The 15115-nt window shown below is 38.6% G+C and overlaps 1 protein-coding gene across 1 annotated transcript in view; it reads right to left on the reverse strand.

The window, feature by feature from the left end:
* Positions 1 to 15115, reverse strand: part of CUL3 (cullin 3) — a 55307-nt gene that overhangs the window by 26339 nt on the left and 13853 nt on the right. The window contains exons 2-3 of the mRNA XM_038145465.1: positions 9519 to 9716; positions 3178 to 3291 (exon numbers count right to left, since the gene is read on the reverse strand). Coding sequence (XP_038001393.1) covers positions 3178 to 3291; positions 9519 to 9716 — 312 coding nt within the window. The remainder of the gene's footprint in view (positions 1 to 3177; positions 3292 to 9518; positions 9717 to 15115) is intronic.

The following is a 15115-nucleotide window of genomic DNA, read 5'->3' on the forward strand; positions in this document are numbered from 1 at the left end:
AAGGCAAACTTGAGAGTGTCTTGTGGAGGATGTTCTGCATGAACAATGAAATCCTGCCATAACCTCAACCAGCAAGTGTTCTAGTCGTTAAACACCATAATGCACAAACCCCACTGTACAAAACACATAGCTTCCTAAAAAAGATTTATTTGTATTGATTTTTATTTTAAAAATGGAAAAATTAAACAGAGGAAAAAATTAAGGTGGGTTGAAAAGATGTTTGTTTTGACTTAAATCGTACAGCAGCTAACAGGTGAAACAAAGTTGGAAAAAAAACGTGTCATTAAAACAGATACAATTTAGTTTAAGATGTTCAAGATGTAAAACCACTAGGCTGGAGCAGGAATACAAGAGAGTAAGACCAGAATTCAAGAGGGTATTAAATGTTTTACTTTCACTGATGTCACAGTGTGGCCTGCTGGGCAATAGGTACATTTCCTGAAATTGATGTGTAATCGAGATGGCCTACAAAACAAGACAAGGATTGGGTCATGCTTTACTTACAAACATAAGATAATTACAGATACTCCTGCTAGAGCACAAGCATTTTAATTTACAATGCCTGGTGACTCAGGTTATACAGTGTTTGGTGCTTTTTTTAGATAAAATATTTTTAATGTCAGTTATATTAGATTTGCTTGAATAAAAATGTATAAATTATTTCTGAAAAAGCATGTAATTATAAACCTGTCAGTCAGACTCAACATCAGAAAGTAAGGACAAATCATTATTTTATAAAATTCTTGAAAATTGTTTCTTTGAAAAGCAGTCAGGTCTGATCTTTCACAGGTGCTTTATAATTCTGTGGTAGTGGCAGTATTCCCAAACTTTTTGAATGAACACATGTTTAAGACTGGGAAGTTTTTTACTCTTAGTCTTTTGTGAATGAAGACAATTATGTCTGACTCAAGAGGACATCCCAGTGACAAAGGTGAAACGGCAAATCTTTCAAAGTAGTCTTGTTTTAAATCATTGATTATTCTTTAATTTGTAATCTAAATATGTATTACTGACAATCTGCCTTCTGTCCCTCCAAGTCAAAGGAGGGAGACTGCCCATTGTATTAGAACTTCACACTAGACAGTTCTACCTAATAAGAATTAAAATTATAACTATGAGCCCCATATTACATTACAGAGGTTTAACAAACATCAGTGCCCCAAAGTTCATATAAGCATTTTGAAAGAAAATTTTGTTCTATTTTTACAACTATACTATAAATATATTTTATTGTGGATAGTTTTTTCTCTTTCTGTGGTACAAGGGGAAAAAAGAAACTCTGTGGGAGTCAAATAATTAGTCAAGCAGAGGGCTCAACTGAACACCCACTTGAAATAATTAGGAACTGTCAAACAGCACACAGAAGGCTACATAGTCCAGAGGTATTCAAGCTTATTTATTATTCTGTTCTCAATCTAAAGGACAGCCAATGAAGTTCAATTTACACTTGAAGGAATGCTGCAGATTTGCTCCTCCTGGAACCTTGGTGGAAAAGAGAAGGCTGGCTGGATGTTTGAACAGCACTCTCAGACTTCAAAACAAAGTCAAGTCATTGCTCTTCTGACTGCAAATAATACTCAGGAAACAGCTCTCCTGCTCCCCCAGGAGTGGTAACTCAACCAGGCAACCCTTCCTCAAAGAGAAAAGGTTTTGGCCTTTAATATACCAGTCAAGCCACTAAAACAAGGAAAGCTTATAAGCCAGTTTTCTCTGCCACTGTTTGAAAGATCAGAAATTTATTGATTTTAAGAGCAGCAGATAACATTGCATTATCCACTACTTTGGACAATCCAGCACCGCCTGTGCTGAAATAATATATAATATTGGGCTAAAACACAACAGCTGCTCTCCTAGAAAGCTCTGGATTCCATCTTCTAACCTTTCTGAAAATTCACCACTACCTTTGGTAGATTAATCTAATCATTAAATATTCTTGAATATGCCTAGATGCAGCTAGCAGCAATTGATTTTTATTTTTCCTTCACAAACAGATTAGGGAGTCCAAGATGTCTCACAGCAAAGACAGTACATCTTCAAAACAATCTGTCCATCTTCCTTTTGGCACACAAATCATTCAGTGTCACTGATGGCATGTTATCCAGCACTCTATTTTTTGATATGTGGTCTTTTTCCTACAGAAATAAATCAACTCCTCCAACATGAACGCCAGTAAACCAGTTTAAAAAATTGTTTATGATTCTGTAATTACTTCAAATTCTTTAAGTTGTAGTAGCTTATTGACCAAACAGGACTTTATAGCTAATACAAACATGGTCAATGTCACAGCATGAGATCTTTAGCAGCTACAAGACAAGATCTTAATTCCTGGTTGTTCAACAAATAGAGTACATTTCCAGTTCATCTGCTTTTTGGACCAAAAAAGTCCATTTTTGTCTGTCCTTCACTGTCAAGTACTGCATCAATTATTATATTTATGATACTTTGGGGGAAAAAATATTACACAAAAAAACCACAGCATCTCAATACTTCCTTTTGAAGTCAAAACCTTTGTCTAGAAGCTAAGCAAAAATACTCTCTTGCATCCTAAAACATCCCAAATATTATGGGAATTTTAATATTTAACAACTACCTAAAGCATAACACAATCCAGACACAAAAATGTTAGGCCCTCTCTCTCGGAAAAAAAGTCTTTTCTGTTGGCTATAGGTGAGAAATGGCAAGCATGCAACAAAAAACCACATTCTATGTACACTGCTTAATCTTTGACACAAGTTCTTAGTGAACAGCAAATGATCCAACTACAATTTAACATTCAAGGACACACACTGCACCTAAGCAAAATTATCCTCTTTGAATCCTAAAGCTTATAGAACAACCACACTGGAAGTTTCAGGAGGCTTTACACCATAGTGCTTTCCACAGTAAGAAAACACCACTACCTGAACTAACATCTAAAAATCTGCCAGAATGAGTCTGACTAGCTTATTTTTTAAGAACTGCAAAGTTCAAATATTTTTTAGATCAATTTTTCAGGTGATAATGAGACAACCTAAAACACGAATCCAATTACAATTTGTCAAACACCTGCAGCAGTCTTGCATGCACACAGAAAATTGAAAACAAGGGACAGATAGTAGTCTTTGGAAGAAGACTGGTAAGTATGGTAAGAGGACAATTTACTACACTGTGAAATGTGTGAAATAGCAGAATACCCACCATATACATCAGGATGTCTCTAATCATCACCATTGCTGTTTGATGATCATTCCATGCTTGGTTTAGTGTTTGTAGAAAGTTGTTATTCAAGGAGTTTAACACATCTTCTCGCACCTGAAGTGAAAAAAAAAAAAGTTATATTGACATAAACTCAAGTCAGTTTCTCCTGCAACATTTAAATCTTAAAAACTTAGCTTCAGCACAAGAATTCTTGCTCCTCTATGGACCTGAATTTTGCAAACAGGTTCTTTCTTTTCCTGGGTGTTGACTATCCCTACCTCATATTTCCCGTCTGTGGAAAAATAAGTAAGAAAAATTATGCTAGAAACAAGAGAAACAAAATAAACATGGGTTTAAAATTTCAAAGGAATTCCTGAAGTTTCAAATGTTAAAAATAGTCTTTGACAACTCCTCATAGCTTTCATTTCCTGTGTTATAGTGTTTCAATTGCTGGTAATTTTACTATCACAAGTAATTTCAGAACATTGGGTAGTAGCAGTAAATGCTACAAACAGGAACAAGTACATGTGGAAAATTAGCCATGATGACATTTAGAGAGACAGGCTGAGATAGCATAAAGATACAGCAAACAACAGTTCTGAAAAAAACCAACTGCTTGGTAAAGATCAGACTCTTACATTAATACCAACAAGACTTCACAACAAGTCATCTTCGTTTTTTATGAATGTATTTGCAATTTGCAAGTTAATCTGTCTCATCAACTTCAGATTTTATGACTATTTGCTGCTAGTCTCCCTACTAATAAAAAAGCCCATCCAGTTTCATATTTTGATTTTTTCCAGCAGGCATATACTGCAGTGCTCAAACTTGAAACTAATGTCAAAGAGAAACCTGTGGGAATGTAAAAAAATTGTTCCAGAGTTAATAAAATGTGGGAATCGACTTTTTACATAACATGCAAAATATATTCTGCCCTCTGTTGTAACCGAACAGAATGTTCACATTCACTGATTTGGACTGATACCTGGCCGATAGTGTAAATTTCAGTACAGAGATTTAAACAGGAAAACAAAACACACATGCCAGGCAGCCACAAGCTGCACCAACATCTCATCTCACCTGACAGGCTTCATTCTGTTTTATGAAGTCATTAGGCCAAACCAGGGTAAGAGCATCCTGTCTGCCACACTACTGTGCACACTCACAAACTCAGATGAGCAAACCAGAGACACAGTGGGGAACATCATCCAACACAATGGTCTCAAGGAAGAGAGGGATGAAGGAGAAAAGGAGAGGAATGGAGGAGCAGGAGGAGGAAGAGGAGAGGGAAGAAGGAAGAGAAAGAGAAGAGGGAGGAAGGAAGAGGGGAAAGATGAAGGAGGGGAAACTTATCCCAATAATATTCACCTTGTTACTGCATCTAGGCAATATAGGTATGCGTAAGTTGTTCAAAGCTCTCTTACATCTTCAAACACCTACTCTGCACACCTGAGCAAGGCCTCTCCTCCTTGCTTTTGGAAAACATAATATGCAGTTATGAGCACTGCTTAACTGCATCATTTTTTCTGATCATGATCATCATTTACCCTTTGGTCTCCCAAATGTGTGCTCTGTTGTCAACCAGTCCAGGTAGTTTTTAGCCAAAACATAAACACACACACAAAACTTCACATACTTGTGAAGAATATGCAGAATCTCCCAGAACAAGAGAAACAAACATGACATGGTTTATTTCACTTCTTTGGTCAGTATGGAAAAGCTTCATAAACATTATTTGGTAGTTCATCCACACTGAAAAATTTACCAAAGCATGATTAGATTATAAGCAACCAAGGGTAGTTACTGATCAATTTTATGATATCTTTTACTTTGACAACACAGAGGCAGCGTGCCCTTGTAACTGCACACATCCCACATTCATCACACTAATCCTGCTGGGCCAGCCAGGGCCAAGTCACACAGAAGGGGGTGGACACCTGCCACCAGGTAGCAGTGACAACTTGCTTCCAAGCAGACACTGGCACATTCTGCAATAGTGGCACCTCTGCTCCATATGGTGTGCCACATGGATTTCTGGAAATGGGCTTGAAATTCAGAAATGGGTGCTGTACAACAGAGCTACCTTCAGAGTTTTTCCCTGTGAAGCTTGTCAATGACGTTTTTCTAGGTTTATTTGAAACTGCAGAAGAGGCTTGCAAAGTCATTCTTTCAGCTGCTACAAAAGCCAACTAAACTACTGCCAAGCAAATTATCATTTACAGCAACTTCATAGTTAACAAGTGTTCAAAACATTCCTTGTATGGGCCATTAATTCAGCAATACTACAGGGAAACTGCTGTAATGCACAAAACATCTTAGCCATGCAAAGGTGCAGAGTCACACCACTTTGGTAGAATAAATGATCTGAAGTAAAAAAATGCCATACTCACACTCTTTGAACAAAGAGGAGACACAGCTGCTACTCTGCCACAGCCTTAGAAAATTTCAGATCTCACAGATTTTTATCAGCAGAATGTTACTTTAAATTAGCTGAGCTTGCGGTGATTTCTGTGACAGTATTTGAAGTAAACTGCAGGGAAAGCCAGCTTAGATAGGACTGTCCATACACAGACGTACTTGAAAATAAATTAGCAACTTTGTAATATATGTAAGGTCTTCTTACAGTTGCAAGGACAAAATTTTGTGTATAACTTCAGGCCCAACTATATTTTCTACTGGATACAGGTCTTCAGGAAATACAGAAACTTTCCTGTTTGTTGGCATAAGCTTTCAATACCTTTAAATAACTCTTGATTAAGTGTACATAAAGACGACTTATGGCCTACTATTTCTATCTTACAGTGCCTGGCCTGATGCAGCAGCACAAATAGTTCAATTATGTAATTTCCACTACTGTAAGGACAGCCAGAACATCCTGAGGGGAGCAGCAGTTCAGAACAGCACTTTCTGAACCAAGGCCTCAAGCTCTCAGAACTTTTATTATAGAGTTTCTTTTAGAAAAATCCAAGTAACTAAAAGATAGTATTCTAAAATCTTAGGAATCCCAAGTAGGTTAATGGATTGACTACCAAAAATGTCTGTTCATCCCTGCAGCTGCTATCCTACTGCTAAAAGGAAAAAACAAACACTGAAGACTACTGGGGATTCTCAACACTTATGTACTTTCTAGCAATTCCCTCACATCCTTTTGCCCTCCATCTAATAGCAGACTTGCTCAAGATCATCTGAAAACATCATTAAGAAAATAAAAAGGCAGATAACACTTCATACATTGCCAGTCAGGCTCACTCTAATGCTCAGTAGGTAATTTCCTCCTACACAACTTCTCGTGTCATTCCTCCCTATTTCATTGATGTTATGGAAATAATTTCAAACTCCCTGATGGAGATGACTCTCATCTCTCCCTTTTCTCTGCAACACTAAGACAGCAAATTTTAAAGCTTGCAAAGGACCCCAGACATAACTTTCTGAGTCCCAGAGTAGACATACTTCTTTCAGCCTATTCCTGCACCAGCACCCCACTCCTGCATTGAGCAGCTCTGCGCCCTCCTGAGCAAAGGTGCTCTCACTGCCTGCACTGTTACTCTGAAAGAGCAGCTACTGGACCTGCCCTGAGGGGCACCACTTGTCACTGATGGCCATCTGATGGGACTCTGAGCCATGGACCACAGCCAATGGGTGTGACCACCCAACCAATTTCTTATCCATTGAACTGCACTCATTGAATCTATCTCTTCCCAATTTAGACACAAGAAGGTTACGGGGGACCATGTCAAAACCTTTACAGACATCCAGAGAAATGACATCTGTAGCTCTTCCCTTGTTCACCGACATGGTCACTCCTTCACAGAAGGCCGTTGGGTTGGCCTGGCAAGACTCACCCTTGGTGAAACTGTGCTGGCTGTCCCAAATCATCTCCCTGTCATCCATGTACCTTAGCCCATCCTCCTAGGGGGATCTGCTGCACAATCCTCCCAGACACAAAGGTGAGGCTGACAGGTTGGAGTCCCCAGGGTCCTCCTTTCTACACTTCTGAAAGATGGGTACAGTGTTTTCCCTTTCCCAGTCACCTGGAACTTCACCTGACTGCCATGACTTCTCAAGTATCATGGACAGTGGCTTGTCCACTACATCAGCCAACTCCCCTCAGGACTCTGGGATGCTCCTTATTGGGCCCCACTGACTTATGCATAAAATGAACATTAAAAATATTATCCTTAGCTTTTTTTTTAACTGTAACACAAATGATGTTGCTTATCATCAAATGGTTTAGACAGCTGTGTGTTTTAAAAGCACAATATTTGTGTGCAGCAATAACACATGAGGCTTGAGAAGTGTGAAGGAAGAGCATCCACATCAAGCTACAAGATTGTCAATGGGCAAGAAAAGGAGAAATTAGTGAAGTATCAGATGCACAGGAATTAAATACTTGAATGAAGATGAAAGGTTTCAGTACTTTCAAAATCCAACAGTATTTTTAAATAGCTCTGCATGTACCATACTTAAATAATGATGTCAGTACACAGGTAAAGACAAGTTTTAGCATGTTCTTACCCTGTAGTAAAAACAAGGCAGCTCAAGAGAGCTGACTTGTCTCAGTGATGCAGAGTATCTGGCTTACTACAGCCTTTATCCCACAGCCAGAACACGGTGATTTAGAACTGCAAACCACTGGGGTCTGCAAGTCTGAAACCAAGCATTTGATTAATCACATAAAGATCAGAATATTGGGTCACCAGAGAAGATTGTTTTAAAAGGACCAGACACAGGAATATTAAGTGTCAGAAAGGCACTTCTCTGCACTGCTATCTGTGCAGTCCTCTCAGCCCCTGCACTGAAAGTACAAAATCAGAACCTTCTGCTCTTCTGTCAGCCTGCCACAATCAGCACTTCAAAATAATTAATTCTGCAAATGCATAATTTTTAATATGCAAAATAGCTAGGAACTAAGATAAGTGGCAGAATACCTAGGAACAAAGATAAAAAAGACACCCATCAAATTAAACTAGGATAAACTAAAGCCTAGGAATAATAAAAAGTTTAGTGTCATGATTATTAAGTGCAGAGACATACACAAGAACAAGGCAAAAAAAGTCTCAGCCATTTGCCACATTTTATATGAATAGTACAGACTATGAATGCACAGATAATGAAACCAGAAGTTTTTGAGAGTCACAGATGCGCTACAATTATAGAAAAGAACTGCAAATTATTTAACCACCTCATAGAGGATGTCTCCTCTGGTGCACACAGTAAAAAAAGCCCCACATTCAAAGCAGTTTTAGACTATACTTATCTGGACCACACCTTTGAAAACTAGGATTTTAGAAAAGAAATAACACATTTCTGTGCCACAGCAGAACTCCAGTTGGAACACACAAAAAAGTCCCCAAGCATCCTGCATTATTTAGCCATAAATCTCCCATCCATTCTCTGTAATTCAACCAGAAGTAATCATCCAAGACACAGGACGGTCTCTGACTTTCCTTTTCAGATCTTGTAAAAACAGGACAAAAATCTGACACTCCATCTGAGCCCATGGCCAGAATACGGGACCAAAGTAGACATGTACCTCTCTGCTCTGGATGCTACCATGAGGAGTAAGGCAGGCATCTCCCACAGGCTTACACTCCTATTGCCATAAAATATCATCTGGAGTCCTAAAAAGTGACTTCAAGCTTTTTCCATTTACATATTTATTATTCAATTCTAAACTTCTCTCAAAGACTAAAGAAGTGGTTCTATGGTTTAACACGAGTCCTGAAGATTGCTTTTCTCAGATGACAGATCTTCAGAAAGTTTCTGCAAGTCATTTTGACTGACCTACATGGTTTTGCAAAGGCTGACATGGCAGAATGTGAGCTACTCAGGACTTTTGCTGTTGCTGAGTTGCTGTTTTTGAACAGTGTCTACCACCTCTTTAAAGAGCATAACCCCAGCACAACTGTCTCGTTAACCTGGGAATTAGTTCATTAGTCTATAGAAAACAAGTTCTTACATTGGTATTTATTTGTTCTACAGTTGAAAAAAACTGACTGGCAAACAAGACAAAATTTGGCCTAAGAAAGTCACAAAATGCCACCAAAAATGACACAAACCGTTAAAAAAGTTACCAGTCCCTAACAGTTATTCTTCAAAAACAAAAAGTTGTTTCCTGTTACACTTCCTATGATCTGCCTTCCATCAGTAATTTACCAGAAACAGTACCTGAAACATGAAATCATTTGAGCTTGATGTTAGCTCTACACTACCATTTTTGGGAGAAGCTACACAACTGCAGCACAAGGTAACATAATAAAGTTAGATTTTCTGTCATTTAAATAACTGTTCAGAATTCTTTAATATAAGACACTTCTATTTTAATTCACAAATGGACAAACCTTATTTATTAGATGCTCAGTGACCACTTCTCTTAGTCCAGTGTAGAGTTTTTCACCATGTTTATGCAACACCATTGTATAAGCATTTCTATACAGCTCCTCAAAACTGAGCCCACTATTGTTCTTACGCTGAATCTCTTGGATTGCATTTTTCAGAAGATCCCAAATGCTGTTCACATATTTCTCATCCATAGTCATCTGTAAAAATAAAACATTACGTTACTGTTTTGAATTAAAAAAATATAGATAATATGAGGTAATTGCTCTGCCCCATCTTGTTGATTCCATTATCACAAGATTTCTCAAACTTCATCAAAAGAAAAGCAAATATTTATGAGACTAGTGCAGATTTCAAGAAATATTTATGAAAATTGTAATTTGCAAAAGTTTAATGCTTTTTTTTTTCAGAACTGCAAATGCCCAGAATCCAACCCCAGAGCCTTTGGAGGTGGAAAGGCAGGTAATTGTGGACAAAAACTTCTTCCCCACTCCTCCTTCATGGGTTAACAGTGATAGATGGTTAACTCCCATATTAACAGATTATTTGGTGCCTCATAAATTGTACTGCTATACTGATCTGCTTCACCAGACCCCAGATCAACCTGCACAACAAAAGATAATAATGTCTGACACAGATTTAGGAAACTTGGTCATCGCTTGAGCTAACTAGGGACTAATGGCTAAAGAACTACATACCTACAACTTAAATAATTCTAGGTACCACTGAAAACCCCCACCAATGCCCAACATTAACACCTGCATTGAACATATTCCCTTTGCACAAATATGATTAAATATCTTTCCAAATGACATGCACCAAGCACTAAGCATCTGCTTGATCTGTTATTCAGATGCTGTAAACTTCAGCAAATACAAAGAAAGAAAGAAAAAAAGAAAGATTCAGAGAAGGAGAAAAACTCTGACAAGAAATAGTCTCAATACAACAGCAAATTTCTACCTAAAACCTAGTGTGAATCATTTCACACTTGTGCTTTACCAATGCAAAGGTGCTTCAATATATGATGTTTTTTTTATGATGTTCTATAGATAAAGCAGTATCTGGGATTGCAAGTAAGCATAGGAAAAATTTTAAGATGCCAGTATTGCTTAAAGCCTGTGATTCAGACAAGTTTTATCACCCAAATGAAACAAAAAAAACCAACCCCAAACACTTTTAAACTGAACCAATTTTATTTAAAGTTAAGTTTGCTTTAGTTTATACAAAATCAGGGACAGATTTAGTATTTCATAGCTAAAGAAAAGGGCTGAAGAGAGAAGGGAAAAAAGCTGCTATTCCCAGAATTACTACAGGAAGTGAAAATATCCCAGAGTCTATCAAGACTGTCAAAGTAGTCTTGAAAATAGGAACTGAAAATATTAAAAGAGTAAAGAATAATGGTAGGTCATTATAGAGGAAAATCATGACCAGCCCTAATCCACCTCTCCTTCTCCTTCCAACAAAACCCACTAAGTGAATAGAGAAAAGATATGAAGACTAGATTTGACTGCATTTGTAATCAAATCCTATTATTTAGCAGAAGCTTTTTACTCCAAGTATATTTTTACATGTATTTTGAAAATATCATACCAAGTTTTCTCGGCATGATAAATAACAATACAGCTGACAATAAAGAGAAGCCATGCACTGTCTTGGAAGGGAATGGGCTACTGAATAAAATGAAAACAAGACATGCAATCTTCTATCCTGTGCATCGTTTGGAGTCTTGGTTAAATACAAGGATTTTTATTATGAAAATAATCCTATTGTTACTTTTTCCACTCCTCTGATACCAGATCCACTTGACTACTAAACTCTATGTACCCCAAACTTAAGATGTGATATTATAGATCTAAAAACAAAAACAAAATAAAATCACAAACATGTTGAAAAATTTCTAGCTCCCTATCTCCTAAATGCAAAGCCTCAAAGTAACAGAGGAATGGTGAATGGAATGTCACGGTCCTTCCACACTTCCTTTTTCTGCTATGTACAGCATTGAAAGGTCAGTAATTTTGGTTTTAATTTGCATTTGCTACATTGGTGCTCCTTCAGGGAAGTTATTTTCTACAGCCTTCCTGAACCAGCAATTTCATAAGTACTGATAATGAAGGCAACCATTTAGATTTGCAGACAGCAATCCAAGTAAAAGCTTTTCAGCTTTCCTTTCACAAACCCGAGGTTTTGTTTTCAAACAAAGGAGAGGTTCCCCCTGCTAATTAAAAAACTCTCAGCCAACACAACCTTTCTATCTCAACTGCAATTTAATTGCACTTGTATTCTGAGCAAAGGTATGATCTGTATAAACCAGGCAAATCACTGGGCACCAGCCTGCAGAGGTGTTACAGTGCTCCTGTTTCTGGGCTGGTCACAGGGAACATCTCTGTACCTTACACACAGAGATAAAGCAACACCTCCGGTAATTCAGATCCCTTCAGTAAAAAGCTAAAAGCAAACTGTTAATCCTTGTACTTTCAATCCAAATGCTACAAAAAAAAGAAGGAATGATTGCAACATTATTTGCTCCGAAGTCCCTGAATACAAACAAGAACACAGAGCTTTTTGCCACTTAGGAATTGACACACCATGAGCTACTCTGACAGCACAAGAAAGTTCGATAGAAGGTAATTTTAAGGAGTACACATCTCCATGAGGTAAATATTTGAAAAAATACTATAGAATTATCTTATTACCTTTTAGGATTAAGCATTAAAAACTCTGCTTTCAATGCAGCTTCTTATTCTGTTTCTGACTCAGATTAACATTAGTGAGGTTTTACGGGAACAGGTTTGCTCAAGTTCTAGAATATCATGTTAGAAGAGCACGGTCTTCCAAAAAGATCCAGCATAGCTAACTTGTTTGCAGCAATGTTTTCTAACAAAGCAAAGACTCCTAATACTTTAAATAATTCCATTCTATTTGGCAGTAAGTCACGGCAGTAAAGTTTGAGCAAAAATGTATTATTTCCTCCCTGCTGCTGAAAAGTTGTTTAGCATTTAAGCAGAAGAGATCTTCCTCTATTCTCAAGGGTATGTAAGAATTGCAATGACTAAATCTATTCTTGGATTATTTAACTCACAGGTTCACGTCTTTTCATCCCATTCCTTAATCAGGCTTGTAGGCAGATTTAAAATCCAAACAAAAAACCAGTAAGTTGTTGATGCTACTAGAACACTGGCATTTTTCAGAATTCTCTACAAAAGCATCTCTGACAACACAACTGCAATCCTAATCCCCCAGTCTGACCCACCAATGAAGATTTATGCAACTCTCTAGATCCCTAGCAACAAAGTCTACAAGAGATCCTCTTCCACAAACACAGGATAAGAGCCAAGATGTTTTCCCCAGATTTCTTCTAATGGTTATATTTTAGAACTAAAATCCACAGTTAGAATACAGTTGCCTTGCTTGTGTCTTTGTATTCTTGCAGATTTAAGCAGAACACTGATTGCTGCTTCTGCTGGTCTTTGAAAAAAAAACCACACAGGTTTGGAAAGGCTTTCAGAAGCAAAATCCCAGTAATTTCAGTAGTGTCTACACCCAGATTCACCAAGATAGCAAGAAGCCAGTGTCCAAGCAGAGGAAACGTGTTAATGCACTCACGCTTATCTGAACATTACCTTTCTTGGGGAATGGGAAAGCGACCAAGTCTGTTGTTGGCAGGAGAGAGAGCTGTTTATAAGAAGCCGCTGGTTGGAAAACTTCCACACACTGCTGCCCAAATGCTAATGATTCAAAGATGCAACTCGAGCACAAACATCTGAACTCGGAGTGTAGCACAAGTACATCTTGAGGAAATCAGACTAAAGTGTCAGTGTACATGAAAGTACAGTCATTTCACAAAAAAGAGACTACAAAGGACTCAAAAGATCCTTTTGTTCCACAGTGTGGGATCAGATACACTCAAGCCCTTTCCTTTAACAATGTTTGTCAACCCTATTAAAATCATCAAGTCAAATAAACAATCACTGTCAGCAATCTATTGCCATTATCACCTGTAAAGCAGGTAAAGCTGGCAACAGTCCTGAAGAGACTTCTGAGTCTCTCCCTCCTAGAAGCTTACAGGCACCACTCGCTCCAAGTAACCTACACAGTCAGAATGAGCAAACAGCCCAATTCTTGTTATTTTCTGATCAACATGTAACTTAATACAAAATGTTATCAGCCCCCTTCTAGACATGTAGTTCAAAGAGCAGTGCAACATCCCATCCCCAGGGGGAAGGAACAACCCCACGCATTAATGTCTGCTAGTGCAAATGGCTGGAAAGCACATTTGGCAGAAAAGAACCCAAGGCTCTTGGTGGACATCAAGCTGATGACACACCAATGGGCCCTTAAGGCAAGGAAGATTAATGCTATCCTGGGCTGTGTATGGAAGAGTTGCCAGCAGGCCAAGAGCTCTACTCAGCACTGGAAAGCCACATGTGCCCAGTTCTGGGTTCCCCGGTACAAGAGAGACACAAACACACTGGAGACAGTTCAGTGAAGGGCCACAAACAACCCTGTGGACCATCTCTCACAGGAAGGACAGAGTCAGCCTCTAGAGCCAGCCTAGAGAAACCCTGCAGGGATCAAATCAGTGTATGTAACATCCAAAGGGAGGGTGTACTGAAGAGGGAAGCAGCCTCTGCAGTGGTACAAGTGACAAGAGCAGATATAGAAGGCACAGACACAGGAGATTCCTTGTGATCATCACAAAAACTTTTCTGTTGTGTGGGTGACCAAGTACTGGCACAGGTTGCCCGGAGAGGGCTGCAGAGTTCTTCATCCTTAGGGACATTCAGAAGCACTCCAGATATAGTCCTGAGCGACCAGCTCTAGGTGACCCTGCTTGCGCAGGAGCAGTGGGGCAGGACAGGATGACTTCCCAAAGTGCCTTCCAGCCTTAACCACTGGGGGATCTGGTGACACACATCACAGCTGGAGGCTGAGGAAGCTGGAAAACCAGGCTCCCTGGAAAAGTGATCTTTTCAAACTGCCTGTACCAGTCTTCCAATATAAATGCATTGTACGGTAACAAAGGTGAGCAACAAAGTACTTGAGGTCACCAGTGGAACCTGCTGTTTGCTCCCTAGCTTCTACCAACTACAGTCAAAAAAAAACACTAAAACTCTCAGATTCAGGAACATCCAACATATCTGCTCCTGGAAATCCATATTACTTTGCAGAGAAATAAATGTTTTGGGGTATGATTTCCATTCTATTTACTTTTAACTTCTACAACTGTTTCCTCTGAACACAACTTCATTCCACATTCATCAGTTTTTTTTCCTTGTCATCATTTTGCCCTCAACACTACACAGCTCACTCCTCTTATATAACCATGCTTGAAATGCTGTGAATTGCAAGGAAAAATTACAGAAGTAAACTGCTAGGAGCTTGCTGAAATCTTGACAGTTTATACCAGCTTTATGTAGCTATTTAGTCTTCTTAACAGGAGGGGGTTAAAAAGGAAGCAAGGAACAGGGAAGCAGATGTCCTACAGAGTGTCAAGCACGAGGATCCCCAGAAGTCCACCAGCAGCAGCAACAGGAGATACACAAACCAGCACTCTCAAGATTAGTGACCAAACACAGCTTCTTATCCTTCATGCAGAAGA

Source organism: Motacilla alba, chromosome 9 (genome assembly GCF_015832195.1).
Source record: "Motacilla alba alba isolate MOTALB_02 chromosome 9, Motacilla_alba_V1.0_pri, whole genome shotgun sequence".
Lineage (NCBI taxonomy): Eukaryota > Metazoa > Chordata > Aves > Passeriformes > Motacillidae > Motacilla > Motacilla alba.